The 20,618-nt window shown below is 42.6% G+C and overlaps 1 protein-coding gene across 4 annotated transcripts in view; it reads right to left on the bottom strand.

The window, feature by feature from the left end:
- Positions 1 to 2,540: 2,540 nt before the first annotated feature.
- EDAR (ectodysplasin A receptor) overlaps positions 2,541 to 20,618 on the bottom strand; it is a 338,186-nt gene continuing 320,108 nt past the window's right edge. For 2 of the 4 annotated variants that reach the window (XM_069204492.1, XM_069204489.1), the window contains exons 11-12: positions 10,009 to 10,069; positions 2,541 to 4,645 (exon numbers count right to left, since the gene is read on the bottom strand). In XM_069204492.1, coding sequence (XP_069060593.1) covers positions 4,308 to 4,645; positions 10,009 to 10,069 — 399 coding nt within the window. In that variant the 3' untranslated portion in view covers positions 2,541 to 4,307. The remainder of the gene's footprint in view (positions 4,646 to 10,008; positions 10,070 to 20,618) is intronic. The other 2 variants (XM_069204491.1, XM_069204490.1) reach the window with 1 other exon arrangement.

Below are 20,618 nucleotides of genomic sequence, written 5' to 3' on the forward strand. Positions count from 1 at the left end.
GGCTCCCGCCGCCCGCCGGGCTCAGAATGAGCCCCATAGATTTGTAAATCTTTTAAGTACGAAACGCACCACAGGCACACACACATCCTAGTGCGCATATGCAGCTACTCATGCTATTTCTCCTGTAATGTACCATCTTCGACACACACACATGCCTCCTCGCACACACATGTAGTTGCTCATGTTATTTCTCCTGCACTGTAACATCTCTCAGGCACACATACATCCTTGCACATACTTGCAACTTCTCATGCTATTTCTCCTGCACAATCTCTCAGGTGCACGTACATCCCTGCACTTCATAAAACCTAATCTAGACCAAGGATCGAGTTAAGCACACAGGCGCAGAATTTTACAAGAGTAGGCCAGGAGGCACCACTCTAATTAGACAAGCATACAGACTTGTTCACTCTAGTGGTCACTAGAACACAGTATTTTGTCAGCACTGCGCTTGTGTTACTTAACTCTAGGTGAAGGCAGTAGCCTTACACCTACGGAGGGTAATTTTGGGCACCCATCCTGGTTTAAGTAGACCCCAGTCCTTCAGGCAGACATACATCACATACAATATGCAGTGCTCGCTGAGGAGCAAAAAACATCATGAATGATCCAAATGTCACCACAGCTGGAGCACTCATGCCATGCAAGGGACTTTTCCATCCCAACATGTGTCAAAAAGTATACCCAAAGCCACCATCCTGAATATTCGGTGAAGTTCAGAGGAGTCATCTCTGCCCATTCAGATGAGTCAATTGTTTGACTGAGAGGTATTCCACACCTTTTCCACACCTATTCAAGACTAATCACTGGCTGGGAGAAGCTGGAGAGCTAATGCAAATTAGTCTCCATGAACTTCAGGCAGAGAAACAGTAACTTTCAAAAAGTTACTTTTTAAAATATTTATTTAAAAAATCCTACTTCACCATTGAATTGGATTTTAATGACTATTAAAAATAGCTGTTTGATTCTTTTTGTAGCTAGCCTCATTTCCAGGATATATAGTATTGACTACTGCTTCCAAGTGTTCTTCTATGGGTCAAAACAATCAAACTGAGAAGAAGGCCACTCTCATATCTGGTGGTATCTTCACATCTTGTCAGATATGATGTTTGGTCATTTTATGGTTTAAATCTGTTTTATTGATGTTATTCAAAGCAAATACAACAAATGCCCCACCTACATCCAAGGGCCAGTGGAGGCGATACATGCGCCATAGTTACTGGGGAGTAGACAGGTTGGTGTTTAGTCATTTTGAAAGGGCTCTCATTTATTAAGATTTAGTAGCATGCTTCATCATTGAGTCCACACCCAGAATGTGTTCACTTCTGTGCCGGCTCAACCATGCAAGTCAAGTGAGCACTTTGAGACCTTAGTTCAAGACAAAGGGGACATAAAAATAAAACTTCCTAGAGGAATAACCCAATGACTGAATACTAATTTATTTGGGGATCTACTGGTATAGGCAAAAATAGATCAGATGCCATTGTAGATCATTAGTTTCTCCAGAATCTAAGGGTCTAGCTGTTTGTTCATGCTCAGAAGACTCATACAGCATTCATCAAGACCGGTGGAATATTCCTCATTTTTATGTTCTCAAAGTTGCATACACCATTTGTGTTTAACATTCACTGTTGCATTTCCGCATTCATATCTGCCATACTTAAAACCAATCTACAATTGTCAGGCGGCTATTTGGGATAAAGACTAGGAATGCCCCATAGGGCGCTAGAGAGGCAAACCTTATAGTCACCTTTTCATCAAAAGTTGCACCCACATTTTGCCTACTTTTGGTCATCGGACCCTTCATACCGGGCCATCCTAGCCTTCCCATAGTCAAAATAGCTTGTGGATGCAAGCCACTTTAAGGGCTTGTTACCAGTAAATTTCAACATGGTCTACTTTTAATTACCATGCACCCTGCCTTGTAGACTACAAGGCCCACACAGCGGTGGATGCCTAATATTTAAAAGGCATGTACTGCCCTATCAGAAGCATTTATTTTGACAGGTCGAATTGCAGTCCGTACACTATTACAGTAAGGCTAGAATGGGAGCCCTGAAGCCATTTTTGCATTGCCACTGTAGTGGATGCCACAATAGGTACAGCGCTCCACTGGTGGCAAATAACATCCAGGTCCTTGATATACGTTGTACCATATAACAGGGGCTTATAAGTAAGTATAAATATGGGAAGTAGAAGTATGCCAATACAATCATGTTTAAAGGGGAAGCGTAGGCACTTCACAACTGGTGGTAAAGGGGTAAAGAGCACAGAGCTCTAAAGCCAACAGCAAAGGTGAAGGGTGACTTCACAGGGTGACCTCACAGAGATGGCAAATGTCATACACTCGGACCCTACAAAATACCTAATGAACCTAAGAATACTTACTACTAATGAGAATAAATGTAAATATGTGCGCAAAGGCCTTCCGTTTGTGGACAGAAACAAATAAAAGATCTGAATATGCAGTCAGAAACAACGTTGCATATTTATATATGATTAGCCATGTACAGGGAAGAGCTAACAAGGGTTCGTTCATGAAGATAAAAACAGGGTGGACAACAAACAATCATAAGACGAGCAAATGACGACACCAGGAATAGAGTCGAACTGCACAGATTTTTTTTCAAAATAACATCCATTTACTACAGCAGCTGCAAACATGACATAACACAAACATAGCACCTAGTTAAAAACCTAACACAGAATCTTCAACGTTTTGATTGGTGAACAACCATTTGTTCCTAAGAAATGAAACATTAGATTTTTAGTTGATAAACACAATAAATTAGCAAAAAGCTATCACGAAGACATAACACATAAGTTCATGATAGTCCAAACAGGGCTGCACCATTTGGAACTTTCTTAAATCTGCAGTGTTGTAACGACTTTTCACATCTCGAGTACACACTGGAAAGCTACATTAAAAAGGGCCATACTTTTCCAGGTTTCATCCAGTGCCTTGATCACAATGCTAAAAGCAATTGGAGATAAAAGTACCAAATGGATTCCATACTAGCCCTTTATCATTCTTTGGCAAGTCTCCATTTTCTGTGCATTTTAAAATTCACAAAATGATTGAGAGAGAAGCAACTTTCACAGGATTATAGCATTATTTGTTGAAAGCAACCCCCTCCTGGTCTACACATTGATGGCACTCACATGTTCACAATATCCACATGGGAAAAGTTTACATACAATGAAACTAAATTTAATGAAGTTTGCTTACATGATGGTTATCATGAACGTCTGGCATAGCACCAGCCTCCCTGGACCACCTACGTGGACAAATCTAATTTGGAAAATATTGATGAATCTGGAAGCTATATTGCCTCTGGAGATTCTGTACCTCATTTTCACATTAACTTGCTCAAGTTACCTTTCTATGTTTTTGTGCAGACTCTCGCACTAATCATCTGCTTAAAACCACCGTGCTGTGATGAGCCACACCATTTGGGTGTCCCTGATCACTCAGTGATTGGAATTATAGATAGACATTAGTTTGTTCCAGTTTTACACAATAGTCTGATCCATGCAAAAGCTATTTTGACATTTTGCAAGAAGTGACAGTACCGAACTTGATACATTTAGGATCGTATACATAAACCAGTCGATATCAGATGAAACCTAGAACTACTACTTCCGTAATTCTGCCTACCACCTTTTGAGAACCCACTCTCAAGGGAATTTAGCAAGTTTGTCTTCATCTTCTGCAGCACGCAATATAACTTAACATTATGTATGTGATCCATTTGCAAATTAAAATTTAGGTGTGTTCCATCTGGAAAAGAAAGAAATACAACCAAACTTCATATGTTAAATTCGGATTAACAATTCAACACAGAAAAGAAATATAAACTATTAGTTTTTCGATCCCTTCACATATTAAGAACCAATTACAGGTAGGGTAGACCTGGCTTCCTCCAATTATTAAATACGTTTAGAAAAAGTCTCATTTGTACAAAGTATCCTAAATGGATATAAAATTGTCTTTGCGGGTGCAGGCTCGGAAAAAAAGTCTTAATCAGAGATAGTCGCAAAGGCACAGTAGGTGTCTTCAGTGTGGAATATATTTGTTGTTATGCACCCTGCTCTTTCTTTAAAATGTCTTCCTTGGTCACCCCTGCCTTGTGGTTACAACCAAGAACTCCAGTCCATTCGTTTGTAAGAATCGTGCTGTCGCTGGGATTAGCCTCTGTTTGTAGCTCCTTGACACCCATTTGTTAGGCCTGCTACAAGATCCTCTTAACTTCTATGAAGTGCAAAAGAACATGGGATTCTGCCTGGTGTGGCAACTAAGGTGTAGGTCATAAGCTTTGGCATCTGGATGGGAGAGTTGGTTCTGGCGTAGGCGGTGTGCTCTGGGCCCACTCCAAAATGTCTGCACATAAGGACTCAACAGCATCGAGTCGCTCTATTTGTACCAGCCTCGTCAGAAGGTCCGGAATGCTATAGCCAGCAGTACTGATTCGATCAAACAGCTGCAGTCCGTCCGTCATTCCCCCTATTTCGTCCCTCTTGAGTCCAAAGCTCTCTGCGAGGTGTCGCCACGTTTTGACAACAGCCTTTTCTGTGTTGTACGTAGCACTGAGCATCCTACTGGTCTTCTCCAGGCAGTCAAAGGGAAGCTCTGTGGGGCTTAGGCCTACAAGAAGATATATTCAAATTAGAACAGGAAATTGTTCAAACAATACAAATCAGCCAAATAACGACTTTAGCAGACAGGCTATTTAATTTGTAGTATATGTTGGAGTGTGTGTAATAAATCAGTGGCGGAATCAAAGTGTTGTGGGGCCCTGATTCAAACAAGGAAAATGCCCATCCCCATAGATCATGGTTAGGTGTTAACAGGTAGTCATTACTGGGCTGCAGAGGGCCTTTCACATCCCTGGGACTCAGTGTCATAACACAGGCTTCACTAGTGATGGCTACGCCCCTGATCTAGAGAGACATCATGTTTGCACACACACCAGGTTAGCAGCGAGCTAACAGGAGGCAATAAAATAGCACAGATTTGACATAAAATAGGATCACTTCACATGGTCTGGGACAGATGAGAGACATTTAATTGTATTGCCATTATCTTTTAATTAGGGCCTGCTCATTTTTGCAATAATCGCTATTAAGGGCTCTTTTTGGTCTGCCACTTCTTTGTGTATAGTATTGGTGTGCAACAGGGTACCATGGTATTTCATATCTGAGACAGCAGAACGATGTGAAAATACTTTAGGAATATATTCTTCACCTTTTCAGTCTGGTGCTAGAAACCACTAACCATGGATGCCCATCATGGGCAAAGGGAGGCCGGGTCCACGTCAACATTAAAGAATACCCACTCACTATGTACATTAGTTCCATCTGGGCTCATTGTGTAGGCATGTGCCTTACTGGAATATCCTGAATATCTGACGTGGATGTGTGCCTACACTGGGCTCTCTCAATTTAAGTGACTACTGGTTCAGTTCTGCTGTCAAATCCAAGGCTAGCCTACCTAACCTAACAACATGATCAACGGATTAACTCTAATTCTAATATATCTTTGGCGTAGAGGTCATCTAAAGGTGAAGATACACCTTGTGGTAGAAAGTGTGTCTGTTTTCCCCACCTGAAGGGTTATAGAATGTTATGCATCGAGCTCAGGCGACCTTAGCATAGAGTCCCTAGCGACCTTTATTAATAAATGTACGAAAACTGTTAGTTTGATTAATAAATGTAGTAAATATAAAATAAAATAATAAGCAAACTGCTGTCCATTTTTGGTTTTATGTCCACTGCATAAACAGCTCAGGTAGTGCTGGTTAAAATGTATGCTTTAAATAATTCTACTGATGTAAAACCTTTGCGGAGATTAACTGCTCTCTGTTGCAGGTTTACTTTAGCAACTGTTTTGTGGGTTGATTACCGAAAAAACAAGCAGTGATGTTTTTGAGTGTGCATTTTTATATTATGTAGCATGTTATAACATTGCGGACGAGAGGAGTCAAAAACTGCTGCAATATTTTTTCTGTTGTTCCATTTCTTAAGCCCAATTGCAAAACATAGTTGTGCATGCTTCACTTTAAAAGGGGAAAGCATGGGCTTACAACATATTTATTGCTCTTCTTGTAGCTCATGCAAGACAGATGACTGGTATCACTTGAACTATAGGACTTTGCACACCCCAGGCAGATGATACTCGCCATTTCCACCTGTAACCCATGTTGATCCTGCAGCATGCCAGCATCCCATCAATGCTTGCCCATCATGGCCGCTAAGTCCTTCTCAGAAAGAAAAGGCTGCTCTCAAGGGAACCCGTGAGAGAAATGTTAGGGCTTTTGCACCCTTTACACAGCTTGCCTCAGTCCATCTTGTTTCAATCTTTGCCGAACAGACTGCTTATCATACCAATCCTATGTCTCACCTTTGGGTGAGCTGGAAGCACTTAGACTCTCTCCCTAACTGTCCCATCTGACATCAGTGTCTTTTTAGGGCCTGTGAGCCTGTTTGCGACCCTAAATATGGCTTGTATGACTACTAAGCTGCACTTCAATCACACCTGTGGCCTTGTTCAGTTTGGTCATTCACGTCATGCCTTGTTTCATGGCTTGTTGAGACATGTCCAGGACCTAACCGGTATTTCACTCTTTCCAGCACCGAACGTAGCTCTCATTCGATGCGGATGCTCCTTCCTCGAAATACTGTTTTAAAGGGGCCATGCGGTGTAGAGAAAAAAACTATCTTAAACCAATCTTACACCGCTAATAACCGCCAACAATAGGCTTTCTAGAATGTAGTTTTTGTTAATGGTGTCAGCCTGGGCTTTGAAATCTATTGCCACAGCATTCACTGGAAGGCCCCTTTGAGGTCTGACCTTCTGACTTCGCCACCCACCACCCGGGGCCTGATTTTATTAACAGTTATATCTTGGACTTGCAGTCGTCATCCTCTAAATCAAAAGTACTGAGACAATTAGTAGGCTTACATTCCTGTATCTAACCTAAAGGCCATACAGTGGCAGACGCCATATTAGCAGCCTCAAAAGTATTGGAGATAGAAATGGAAGGTTCAGGGCTACAGCACTAGCTTTATTCACTGAACGTGGATGGCACAGTGGCAAATGCCATCCCTCTCAGTTTTCCATCTTTTGAAGCAACTAATGTAGGTCCTTCCTGTAAACCATGAGAACACAGCCAGTGTGCACACTATGGGCACTGGAGCAATGTTACACCCCTTTTTCAGACAAGGAGTTTACATAAATGTCTGTACTACCCACCTGGAGCTAACTGAGGATTTGACATAGTTAAAAAATAATATTGTTAGCACATGGTATAGGGAGAATCGGAATAATTGTAGAAGCCTCATGGTGGCAGTGGTAAATACAGTTTTCTGGTAACCCCCATTAGCAGAGGTTCAATTAGTTAAGTCCCAGTAGTGCCTCCCCTGCAGTGATGCACACTGTGGTGTCAATAACTTGACTAGCGGGATTCTCAGCTTTTATGGTCCTAGTGTATTATGGACAAAGGAACACATTGGAGGGTTTGGGAGATTACACCATAGGATGGTCCCATTTTTAGTGCTGGGTATTTTGGTGCCCCGGCCTAGTTTGGCCAATGGGACTTTTTCAGGTTCTGCACCAATGGAGATGCTAGCTAGGAGAACAGTGTGATTCCTACATATGATTGTAAAATCAATCAGCTGGAGAAGGAGGTGGATCGCTAGTGTCACACTATATATATTTTAAAAAGCTTGTGCTACGACCTAGTAAGAGAAATAAACACTGCCCTTATAAGCTAAATGGTGTGCATTTTCTTAATGTATATTTGGTGCATTTTTGTAATCATGTATATAGCACTCATGCATAGTGTATGTCTTTATGCCCGCTTGTTCGCCGAGTTACTCAGCAAACAGCAATGGGACTGGATACTGAATTTTATCTCTGAGAGCAATATATTATTGTTTCCTGACAAGAACGGTGACAAAGAAAGCCACAATGTAAACACAGCAGAAACTGTCAAAGAACATGGAACAGTTTGGCTGCAGTTAGGCCTATATAACTGGGTTGTACATTTATTTTATCTCTGGCCTTAGCCAAGACCTTTTGTTTGTCCTTACAGTCAGTCCTCTTCATTCATGGGTCTGTTATAGGGTCATGCATATTTTGCTTCTGTCCATAGTAGCATACACCAATAGGTCAGCAAACTTAACACACTAGCTATTCGCAGTGCAAGTGAAAGCATTTTGTATGTGCACAATTTAGACATTTGCCTCAAACGTAGTACCAGTCAACATCAGGGACTGACTGCTGGTCCATGGTGTTCTCTGTTTAAACAAAAAGCATAGTCAGCAGCTCCCAAGATACATTTTCTACCAGACCCTCACCGATGCTTGCAGCGTGCTACATCCTGCATGGACACTAGTAGTCTTGTCCTTCTTTAAATGGGCTTTGAAGCCATTGCAAGATGGCCTCTTGCACATGTGCGCTCATGCATGAGCACTGCCATCTTTTAATGTTTTTGAAATTCTTTATTAAAAACCATTCCGAGATGGTCACCTTTACATGTGCATGCACGTACGGCCATTTTGTATTTTTGAAAAAAGCTCAATAACTTTATTAAAGGCAATTCCAAGAAGATTGCGGTCTAATTATGTGCATGTATGTGGAAGGACGGCCAGCCATCTATGGAATTTGTTATACTTTATAACAAGAACCATTCCAAGATGCCCCCATGCCTTTACAGGCATTGCACGCACTGCTGGCCATCTTAAATTTTTTTTTATAAAGTATAACAAAAACTATGATCAGATTGTCCCCCTGTACATCTGCATGCATGGTTGTGCAGGGGTGACCATCTTAGAATGTTTTTTTGTGAACCTTTGTTATAATCGTTGATGATCAAAGTCTACCTTTGTTGGACCTGTAAACTAATGATAAACTATAGGAAAAGAAACAAGCATTGTCAAAGCCAATAGCTCTGTAGCCAAAGCAAACCTATTGGATTTTTCAATGTTTGTTTTCTTTCACTTCACAGTACTAGAAGCACATCACTGAACATACCTTATTAGGAATTGCATTCAAATTCACATAAACAAGCTCCAAAAAAGTGCAAACTCATTTGGTTTGATTTACTGCAACAGTTCCAAGTTTCTGTGATACCAGTGTAGGTAAATTGGCCAAAGGAGAAGTTAAGCTCGTTGTTCGCCTCGAGCATATCTGAAATGAATACACTATTTCACCTACAGTAAGAAAAATAGTTTTGCTACCAAACTAGTGATTGAGAAGTATGAATTGTAATTTTTTACATGTACAGTGGAAGCTCTTTTTGGGTGTCCACACTTTTGTGGTACTGATAGATTAAAAAAAAAAAAACAATTTTGTTGTTTTAGATAGAGTCGCATGCCACCTTTTGGTCGTACTATTTTTTGACTGTTTGATAACCATACACCATCGTCTATAGAATTTAATTGCTGTTTGCACCACTACAGACTGGAAATCTAAATAAGTGGCCAGAGAAACTGAAAAACAAACTTACATAGGACATTTTTCTGGGAGAAGGTGAGCTTTTGTGATTTGTTGCATTGTGCAAAAGAGAACAACTTACTTAGCGATCCAGCTTCTGGTTGGGGTACATTAAAAAGTGTGTTTGAACAAAAATATTTATACAAGAGGGAAAATATCTCCATTACTTACCAGCAATGTTCATTACGTCATGCACAATGCATTCTCAATAAAAACCTTGGATTCCCTCCCTCAGGAAGGACAGAAGATTCCCTCTTCGCTCCTTCCTTGACCTGCACTCACCCTCAACCACAATAAATATTTGGTAGAAACACCAGTTGTGTGGTGCTTCCTGAATGTTCTTACAAGGACTGGAAGGAGAGGAGCCCAGTTTAAAAATGTAGTTAATATTAATGTTAATATTATAGCATTATTATAGCATGCAGGTGTGTCTTGTAGGAGTCATTTCGTAGCTAAATAAAAAATACACTCTAATTTTACATGATTGATAAAATTAAGTTAGTAATATTTACCTTCTGCAACACCACATGCATTAGCATAGAGATTCAGAATCTTTTTTCTTCGACTTTGAATCTGTGGGCAGGAAAAAACATAGCATTACTGGACTTGGTAGTAATGTGAACTCACATTTACTATGCAAATTCTCTGGAAACATATTTACACATCACAAGTCAAATCTATGGGAAGGACAGGCAGATTTGGAGAGTTGATATTTACTGTTGTCGATGAGGTTTTCTATGCTCCTACTAACAAATCTTTAAATACATTTTAGTGGGAAGTTGTACTGGTCCCCCTAGCAGGCCTACCTATTTTTACATTTGAATTGCTGGAAGTTCCATAAATATGTTTCTTCCGCTTGCCAGAAAATTCTTCTCACCTTTGGAGTCCCAGAGGGCTGCACATTCTCCCTCAGCAATATTGTAACAACACAAAATCTATTTGAATGCCATCTTTGCTTCACATGACCAAAGCCTCAAACACCTTTTTCTACTGAACTCTGTGTGGATGATAATATAAACCAACCACTAAAAGAAACAAGGCACTACATCCATCAATTTTTTGTCTAAACGTATCTTGGGCTGCATGTCATGAAACGTGTATGAATGCCCTGGTCACAATGTTCTCACTTAAGGGTTTGTGTCTTTTGGTGATAGCACAGGGTGTGACGTCCTGCCCCTATGTTTGAGCACTACTAAACATTTCACATGTTGCTAACACAAAAAAAAACATTCTTCCCTAAAATCATAACACATATTCTTTGTGTGCTTTGTAGAGAGAGACAAGTAGCCTTTTTGGAACGAGATCAACCTGGATTCACTTTGCAAGAAAACAATAAACATCAGGGGTGTGGAATTTAATAAAATATCTTGTCCATGGGACGGGTTGCTACTTAAATCTACTTGTCCGGTAAAATAATCTACTTGTAGCTTTGGTGCCATGTGGTGTGGCAACAAATTATGGAAGCAATCTCATTATGTAATAGCTCTTATAATTCCCTCTCTGATTATGTCGGGGCTACTACTATATTAGGGCTCGAATACTTGCAATTTCAATCCCTATTACAGCAATGTCCTTATTTTGCCACTTTTCCACAGATCTGCATACTGGGGCTGGAAGAAGCAGTAAGCAATAGTTCCAGGGCTGAAATGCCTTTGAGGCAGCAAACCTATTAACTTGCATGTTTTAAGGATTTTCATCAGCTTTTCTCTAATCTTTTCCCATAATGAAAAAGGTTGGAAATGTACTCTTGACAAGGGCAGAAGCAGAAGTTCTTCCAGGGTTGTGAAAAACGTGGTAGGAGAGAAAGTGAAATTGTAATGCTCAATCGATTTTCACATGAGCAAATCTACACATGCATATTTGCTTGTTCTAAAATGCAGTTCGCAAATATTTTCTAGAAGTACGATTGCTTGGTCTACTTCTGTAAGTTCTTGTGAATTAATGAAAGCCACTAATTCAAAGACATATACCTTGGGAGCACGTTTGTGACTTTCTTTAAGAATTGGGTCCCTAATTAGGTATGGCATTAACAAAGACATTTTGTTTTTATTAAACTTCTATTTCTCTATCTATCTATCAGCTGCCTTTACTGTGAGTGATCACATTCTGTTCTACCACAATGAGCATATTGGCAAAGTAGTTTTGTTCAGTGCCAGGAACCAGTGTGGCAACCAGTGGCGCATCGGAACTGGAAGGCCCCCCTGCAAAGAACATGGACGGACCCCTCCAGACTCATTCAGGGCAGGTGCTGTGCTGAGGGGGCCCCCTGTAGGGGGGTTGCTGGCCTTTGTTATGCCACTGGTGGCAATGTGTGCTTTTTTAGACCAAAAACTTTTTTTTTTTCTTCTAGTGTTTGTTACAGTGGTGAGGGCCTGCAACCCCACAACAATAAAGTGTTAAAAGAGCCATGTCAAAACAAGGCATGCATTGATGACTCCAAAAGACTCACAAAAAATGTTGGATCGGTTGGATTGCCAGTGCTTGTTTATTTTCATGCTTCCCATAATCTTGTTGAAAATAGTTACACTGATTTCCCATTAGGAATTTTTTTGGGAAATACTAGCATGCATCAACACATTTTACTAAATGACGCTTCAAAGAAATAGCACCTAAAATTTCATAGCAGCAACACATTTTTATTCCCACTAGCATTTTTTTCTGAACATTTTATTTTGAAAGCAAAGAATCATCACTCTAACTTACAAGCTTCTGCAAACATCTGCATCTAATCAGAGAGCATTCTGGGAGCATACTTAACCTCATAGTGTTAAACTTTTCAAATGTGTGTACACTTTTTATTTACTGGAACCACTGTCAGTAGTGCAGTGTGACCTTAAAACGTTTATTTACAACGCTCACCCTAATAATTAAGGCTTTTAATTAATGAACCATGAATACAAGTTCGAACAGTCTCAACATACGGACACGTATGTTCCCTCAACTGCAGACAGTTCCTTTCTCTGTGAACTGGCAGCCAAACTGTTTGTGTTGCAGGAGGTTGGGCCTACTAGTCCCAAGGACAAAGTAAACATGAAAACTTGTTGCCCTTTACCCCAAACAATATGTCCCAGGCGTCAGGTGATAGCAATTCCACATCCCTGAAACATTCAGTGTCACAACCCCTCTTTATCAAACTGTTGTTTCTATCACTGTCTTCTAGTGATTAACCGGTTCTGTGCCGCGGACATAATGGTTACATCCTGCGGCACAGTGCTGCTGTGCCGAGGACGTAACCATTACGTCCTCGGCACACAGCCCAGAGAGAGCGCTCTCGCTCCCTCTGTGTGCTTCCCCCACCCCCTCAAAGGCAGGGATGGAAGGGGAAGCCCTTCCCCTTCCACCCCCGACCCCCCCACCCCCCACATAATGATGTCAGCGCGCGATCGCGCGCTGACTTCATTATCAGGTGCCCGTCGCACAGGAAGCCATTTGCTTCCTTTGCAGCGAGTGAGGAAGAGGTAAGTTTCTCTTCCCGGTGGGTGGGGGGGGGTTTGCAGAAAGAGGCACCGGGGGAAAGGAAAGGGTTTTCCTTTCCCCCGTTGTCTCTTTGAGCATTCCTGCTGTGCGATCGGGCAGCAGGAATGCCCACTAGACACCAGGGATTTTTTTTTTTTAGTTCATTCGTGTTTTTACTGTCGGGGAGCGGCCCCTTGGGCAAGGGTCGCTCCCCTTTTGGGGGCAAATAACAACGGCAATTTCTGCCAAGGGGGGCATTGACCTGTTGGCCATTTCTGCCCCCCTTGGGGGCAGATGGGCCTATTTTTTAATAAGTGGGGCAGAAGCCACTTAGACACCAGGGATAGTGTGTGTGTGTGTTAGTGGATGGGGGTAGGGGGGCCCTTGGGCAAGGGTCGCCCCTCCCTTTGGGGGCACATGCACCAAGGCCATTTCTGCACCCCTTGGGGACAGATCAGCCTATTATTTTTAGGCCCATCTGCCCCAAGGGGGGCAGAAGCCACTTAGGCACCAGGGATAGTGTTGTGTGTGTTTTTTTCTTTTTTTTCTTTGGGGGCTGTCCCCTTGGGCAAGGGTCGCTCCCCATGGGGACATACTACTAAAGGTATTTTCTGCCCTCCTTGGGGCAGATAGGCCAATTTTTTTAGTATGCCCATCTGCCCCTATGGCAGAATCCACTTAGGCACCAATTTCTAAATGTTTGATGGTGAGGTGTTGGTCAACTGATGAAGTATTTGCATTTGTGATAAAAAATGTTTTTCTCCTTTTTGTTCTAGTTCAGAGCTTTTGCTTTATTTGCTGTGGCTCCTTGCGGTTTTGGCGGTGGTTGACCTGCGGTTTGCATAGTTGCATGTTTTAGGTAAGTAAAAACAATTTACTCCAAAGGAGTATTGTTGCCATGCATGAATGACATGTCTGTAGGGGGTGTACTAAATGCAGGATTGTGTGTGAAATTGTCCTTAGATTTGTGCACAATGATATTTGTTTTGTCTTATTTCTAATTTGCTTTTCTTTCTTTCTTTTTAGTGGGATATCATTGGTGATTGCTGTGTCTGTGCAGAGTAGTTGCTGGTGAATCAAGCTTTTTCAGGCAAGTGAGCGGTATAGTTTTTGAGTTTATAACTCTTACTAATAAAGCTACACTTTGTTACTTATCTTACACAGTGCTGGTTGTTGGTGGTGAATTTGTCCAGTTCATTTTAGTAGGAAAGATCATGGCTAGCCGCAGGATGACCGCTCAGCAGGTGGTTGGTATGCTTTTTGAGTCATTGTCTGATCATGATTATGAGACGGACTCTGCATCTGATGCAGAGGAGGAAGTGAGGGATTCTGGCAGTGAGGTTTCTGTTGGAGAGGAATCTTCTGATGAGGAAGCCACACTCAGTGCAGATGAAGGGTCTGTTTTAGAGGAGGACACTGATGTGCCATTAGTGTAGGAACCTGGGGCTGAAAGGTTTCCCGTTATAAGACCGGATCTCTGGGTTGCCCCAAACATGGAGCAGCCAGAGTTGCCTGCCTTTACTGGTCTCCCGGTGTGTAGCGCCAATACAGAGAACTTTTTGCCTGTCAATTTCTTTGAGTTATTCATGGATGATGTGTTTTTGGAAGAGATTGTTGAGCAGACTAATTTGTATGCGGAGCAGCATTTGAGGGACAACGCTGCTAGACTTAGGCCACACTCTAGAGCTGCCCAGTGGATTCCCACAAATTTGGAGGAGATAAAAAAGTTTTTGGGTTTGACTTTTTGGATGGGGTTGATAAGGAAGCCGTCACTGGCTTCTTATTGGTCTACTAGACCCTTGATGGTAACAGCTATATTTCCTGCGACCATGAGTCGTAATCGGTATTTGCTTCTTCTTAGGATGCTGCATTTTGTTGACAATGCTTTAGCCTTGCCACGAGATCACCCAGATTCTGACCTTTTTTTAAGATTAGGCCTGTCCTTGATCATTTTGTAGATAGGTTTTCAGAGGTCTATGTTCCAGGCAAAGAGATAAGTGTGGACGAGTCTTTGGTCCTCTTCAAGGGTCGTTTGGTTTTTAGGCAGTACATTCCTAGCAAAAGGGCACGATATGGAATTAAATTGTATATGCTGTCTGAAAGTAGTACAGGATATGTGTATAGTTTCCGTGTCTACACTGGTAGGGATTCCAATATTGACCCCCCTGGTTGTCCTCCCACTTTTGGAGCCACTGAGAAAATTGTGTTGGATCTTGGTAGACGACTGTTCAACAAAGGTCACCATTTGTATGTAGATAACTTCTACACTGGAGTGCAGTTGTTCAAGGAATTGTTTAAAGTGGACACTGTTGCTTGTGGCACAATTCGTTGTAACCCGAAAGGCTATCCAAGGGAGCTTGTTTGTAAGAAACTTGAGAGGGGACAGTGCTGTGCCTTGCGGAATGATGAGCTGCTAGCTTTGAAATTTTCAGACAAGAGGGATTTCTACATGCTAAGTACCATCCATGATGAGAGTACTTCCCCCGTGACTGTTTGGGGCCATGTTGCTGAAGTGTGCAAACCTGTGTGCATTTTAGATTATAATAAGCACATGGGAGGTGTAGATAGAGTTGATCAGAGGTTGGAACCTTATACTGCTATTCGTAAGTCTTACATTTGGTATAAGAAGTTAGCAATTCACCTCTTCCACTTGGCAACCTTTAATGCTTTTATTGTGTTTAGGGATAGGTCTCCAGAGTCAAAGATGACATTTGCGAAATTTCAGGAGTCAGTGATAGGGAGCCTTATTATGGTGGAACAGGCCAGAGTTCCTAGAGAAGCAGTGGTGGAGGATGTGGCTAGATTGAAAGATCGCCACTTTGCTGAGCACATTCCTCCCACACCCAAAAAAGACTTTCCAGCTAAGAAATGTAGAGTGTGTTTTCGAAGAGATATCCGGAGGGAGACTCGAATGTACTGCCCAGATTGTCCTTCAAAGCCTGGGCTGTGTGTGGGTGGTTGTTTTAAGAATTACCACACCCAGAAGAATTTCTGGGAACAACCATGAGTGTAAACTCATATCTGTTTTGTATTTTCATGTGTTCAGTTTCATGGTTAGCATTTCTGCCATGTACTTAGAGCTTTTGTGTTTATAGTTGTGTAATTCTTTCTACTTAGTTAGGGGTCCTCTGTTTGAAAAAAAAAAAATGATGCCATTGTGTGTGGAGTGGGGCTTGGCTGAGGGTGTACATAGTGTACATATTGACTTGCTGTTGGCTACTGCAACACACTGCCAGCCAAACACCAGTCCACACACTCCCATCAGCTGGTGTGATTGTTGTATCAGGCATGTGGGCGTATGTAAGTGATGGGCCCTTGAGTGGCGCTGTCTGTCGATGTGAGTGTTGTAATGTGCTGGGCCCGTGGCTGGCGGTGTGAATGGTCTTGTGCGTGTCATGTATGAAAGGTGTGTGAATGGACTGTAAAGCGGTTGGTGGCTTGTCGCAGCTTTACAGCTCACGAGCTGTGAGTCATTGGTTCAGTTTTTTGCCTTTCAGTTATTAACAGTGCATTTCATTTTTGTAATATCTCTTGTTAATAAAATTTGATCCACTGAACCATCACTCACCCTTGTGCCAAATCCAACCAGTATGTGTGGTAAAAATGACAAAACCTGCTCTGCTGTAATCAGGCGTCACAGCACACCTGTGACACGCTAGGTGCCTCGGGTGGGACCCTGATGATGAAGCATGCCACCAACTTGGTTGGTGGGTGAGGGGTCTTTTTCACATAACCTAAGTGCATTTCTTTTCACAATTTTAGTGTTTGGCACATCACAGACGTATGTGGACACATCAAAATGATATATTACAAAACTACCTGTGTTTGGGGGGGAGGGGGCACCTATGTTTTTGGTTCTGGGTGCGGCCTTCATCTAGGGAAACCTACCAAACCCAGACATTTTTTAAAACTAGACACCCCAAGGAGTCCAGGGAGGTGTGGCTTGCGTGGATCCCCCAACATTTTCTTACCCAGACTCCTCTGTAAACCTCAAAATATGCTTACAAAAGCATATTTTCCTGACTATTCTTAGTAGTATCACCGCTCCAGCACAAAATTCCTACTCCCCAGTGTTCCCCTCAGTCTCTCAAGTAAAATGACACCTCACTTATGTGGGTCCCCAAAGCAGAGTCAGCCTAAAGATGTATAAAAGAAGAATATGTCCTTATAAACTCGCTGTGCTATCCCCCCATTCTCTACAAGTTTTGGGCCTTATTCTGTTGCAGGCACCTGGCCCACCCACACAAGTGAGGTATCATTTTTACCGGGAGACTTGGGGGAACGCTTGGTGGAAGGAAATTTGTGGCTTATCTCAGATTCCAGAACTTTCTGTCACCGAAATGTGAGGAAAATGTGTTTTTAAGCCAAATTTTGAGGTTTGCAAAGGATTCTGGGTAACAGAACCTGGTCAGAGCCCCACAAGTCACCCCATCTTGGATTCCCCTAGGTCTCTAGTTTTCAAAAATGCACAGGTTTGGTAGGTTTCCCTAGGTGCCGGCTGAGCTAAAGGCCAAAATACACAGGTGGGCACTGTTTTCTATGAAAAAATGGGATGTGTCCATGTTGTGTTTTGGGCCATTTCCTTTCGTGGGCGCTAGGCCTACCCACACAAGTGAGGTACCATTTTTATCGGGAGACTTGGGGGAATGCTGGGTGGAAGGAAATTTGTGGCCCCTCTCAGATTCCAGAACTTTCTGTCACCGAAATGTGAGAAAAATTTGTTTTTTTAAGCCAAATTTTGAGGTTTGCAAACGATTTTGGGAAACAGAACCTGGTCAGAGCCCCACAAGTCACCCCATCTTGGATTCCCCTAGGTCTCTAGTTTTCAAAAATGCACAGGTTTGGTAGGTTTCCCTAGGTGCCGGCTGAGCTAGAGGCCAAAATCTACAGGTAGGCACTTTGCAAAAAACAGCTCTGTTTTCTGTGAAAAAATGTGATGTGTCCACGTTGTGTTTTGGGGCATATCCTGTTGCGGGCGCTAGGCCTACCCACACAAGTGAGGTACCATTTTTATCGGGAGACTTGGGGGAACGCTGGGTGGAAGGAAATTTGTGGCTCCTCTCAGATTCCAGAACTTTCTGTCACCGAAATGACAGGAAACAGTGTTTTTTTAAGCCAAATTTTGAGGTTTGCAAAGGATTCTGGGTAACAGAACCTGGTCAGAGCCCCACAAGTCACCCCATCTTGGATTCCCCTAGGTCTCTAGTTTTGAAAAATGCACAGGTTTGTTAGGTTTCCCTAGGTGTCGGCTGAGCTAGAGGCCAAAATCTACAGGTAGGCACTTTGCAAAAAACAGCTCTGTTTTCTGTCAAAAAATGGGATGTGTCCACGTTGTGCTTTGGGGCATTTCCTGTCACGGGAACTAGGTCTACCAACACAAGTGAGGTACCATTTTTATCGGGAGACTTGGGGGAACGCTGGGTGGAAGGAAATTTGTGGCTCCTCTCAGATTCCAGAACTTTCTGTCACCGAAATGTGAGGAAAATTTGTTTTTTTAGCCACGTTTTGAGGTTTGCAAAGGATTCTGGGTAACAGAACCTGGTCAGAGCCCCACAAGTCACCCCATCTTGGATTCCCCTAGGTCTCTAGTTTTCAAAAATGCACAGGTTTGGTAGGTTTCCCTAGGTGCCGGCTGAGCTAGAGGCCAAAATCTACAGGTAGGCACTTTGCAAAAAACAGCTCTGTTTTCTGTCAAAAAATGGGATGTGTCCACGTTGTGCTTTGGGGCATTTCTTGTCGCGGGCGCTAGGCCTACCAACACAAGTGAGGTACCATTTTTATCAGGAGACTTGGGGGAACGCTGGGTGGAAGGAAATTTGTGGCTCCTCTCAGATTCCAGAACTTTCTGTCACCGAAATGTGAGGAAAATGTGTTGTTTTAGCCAAATTTTGAGGTTTGCAAAGGATTCTGGGTAACAGAACCTCTTCAGAGCCCCACAAGTCACCCCATCTTGGATTCCCCTAGGTCTCTAGTTTCCAAAAATGCACAGGTTTGGTAGGTTTCCCTAGGTGCCGGCTGAGCTAGAGGCCAAAATCTACAGGTAGGCACTTTGCAAAAAACAGCTCTGTTTTCTGTCAAAAAATGGGATGTGTCCACGTTGTGTTTTGGGACATTTCCTGTCGCGGGCGCTAGGCCTACCCACACAAGTGAGGTATCATTTTTATCGGCAGACTTGGGGGAACGCTGGGTGGAAGGAAATTTGTGGCTCCTCTCAGATTCCAGAACTTTCTGTCACCATAATGTGAGGAAAATGTGTTTTTTTAGCCAAATTTTGAGGTTTGCAAAGGATTCTGGGTAACAGAACCTGGTCAGAGCCCCACAAGTCACCCCATCTTGGATTCCCCTAGGTCTCTAGTTTTCAGAAATGCACAGGTTTGGTAGGTTTCTCTAGGTGCCGGCTGAGCTAGAGGCCAAAATCTACAGGTAGGCACTTTGCAAAAAACAGCTCTGTTTTCTGTCAAAAAATGGGATGTGCCCACGTTGTGTTTTGGGACATTTCCTGTCGCGGGCGCTAGGACTACCCACACAAGTGAGGTATCATTTTTATCGGGAGACTTGGGGGGAACGCTGGGTGGAAGGACATTTGTGGCTCCTCTTAGATTCCAGAACTTTTTGTCACCGAAATGTGAGGAAAATGTGTTTTTTTTTGCCACATTTTGAGGTTTGCAAAGGATTCTGGGTAACAGAACCTGGTCAGAGCCCCACAAGTCACCCCATCGTGGATTCCCCTAGGTCTCTAGTTTTTAAAAATGCACAGGTTTGGTAGGTTTCCCTAGGTGCCGGCTGAGCTAGAGGCCAAAATCTACAGGTAGGCACTTTGCAAAAAAACAGCTCTGTTTTCTGTGATGTGTCCACGTTGTGTTTTGGGGCATATCCTGTCGCGGGCGCTAGGCCTACCCACACAATTGAGGTACCATTTTTATCGGGAGACTTGGGGGAACGCTGGGTGGAAGGAAATTTGTGGCTCCTCTCAGATTCCAGAACTTTCTGTCACCGAAATGACAGGAAAAAGTGTTTTTTTAGCCAAATTTTGAGATTTGCAAAGGATTCTGGGTAACAGAACCTGCTCAGAGCCCCACAAGTCACCCCATCTTGGATTCCCCTAGGTGTCTAGTTTTCATAAATGCGCAGGTTTGCTAGGTTTCCCCAGGTGCCGGCTCAGCTAGAGGCCAAAATCCACAGCTAGGCACTTAGTAAAAAAACAGCTCTTTTTTCGTTCTGAAAATGTGATGTGTCCACGTTGTGTTTTGGGGCATATCCTGTCGCAGGCGCTAGGTCTACACCACACAAGTGAGGTATCATTTTTATCGAGAGACTTGGGGGAACATAGAATAGCAAAACAAGTGTTATTGCTCCTTGTCTTTCTCTACATTTTTTCCTTCCAAATGTAAGACAGTGTGTAAAAAAGACGTCTGTTTGAGAAATGCCCTGTAATTCACATGCTAGTATGGGCACCCCGGAATTCAGAGATGTGCAAATAACCACTGCTCCTCAACACCTTATCTTGTGCCCATTTTGGAAATACAAAGGTTTTCTTGATAGCAATTTTTTACTCTTTATATTTCAGCAAATTAATTGCTGTATACCCGGTATAGAATGAAAACCCACTGCAGGGTGCAGGTCATTTATTGGCTCTGGGCACCTAGAGTTCTTGATGAACCTACAA

Source organism: Pleurodeles waltl, chromosome 8 (assembly GCF_031143425.1).
Source record: "Pleurodeles waltl isolate 20211129_DDA chromosome 8, aPleWal1.hap1.20221129, whole genome shotgun sequence".
NCBI classification, from domain to species: Eukaryota; Metazoa; Chordata; class Amphibia; order Caudata; family Salamandridae; genus Pleurodeles; species Pleurodeles waltl.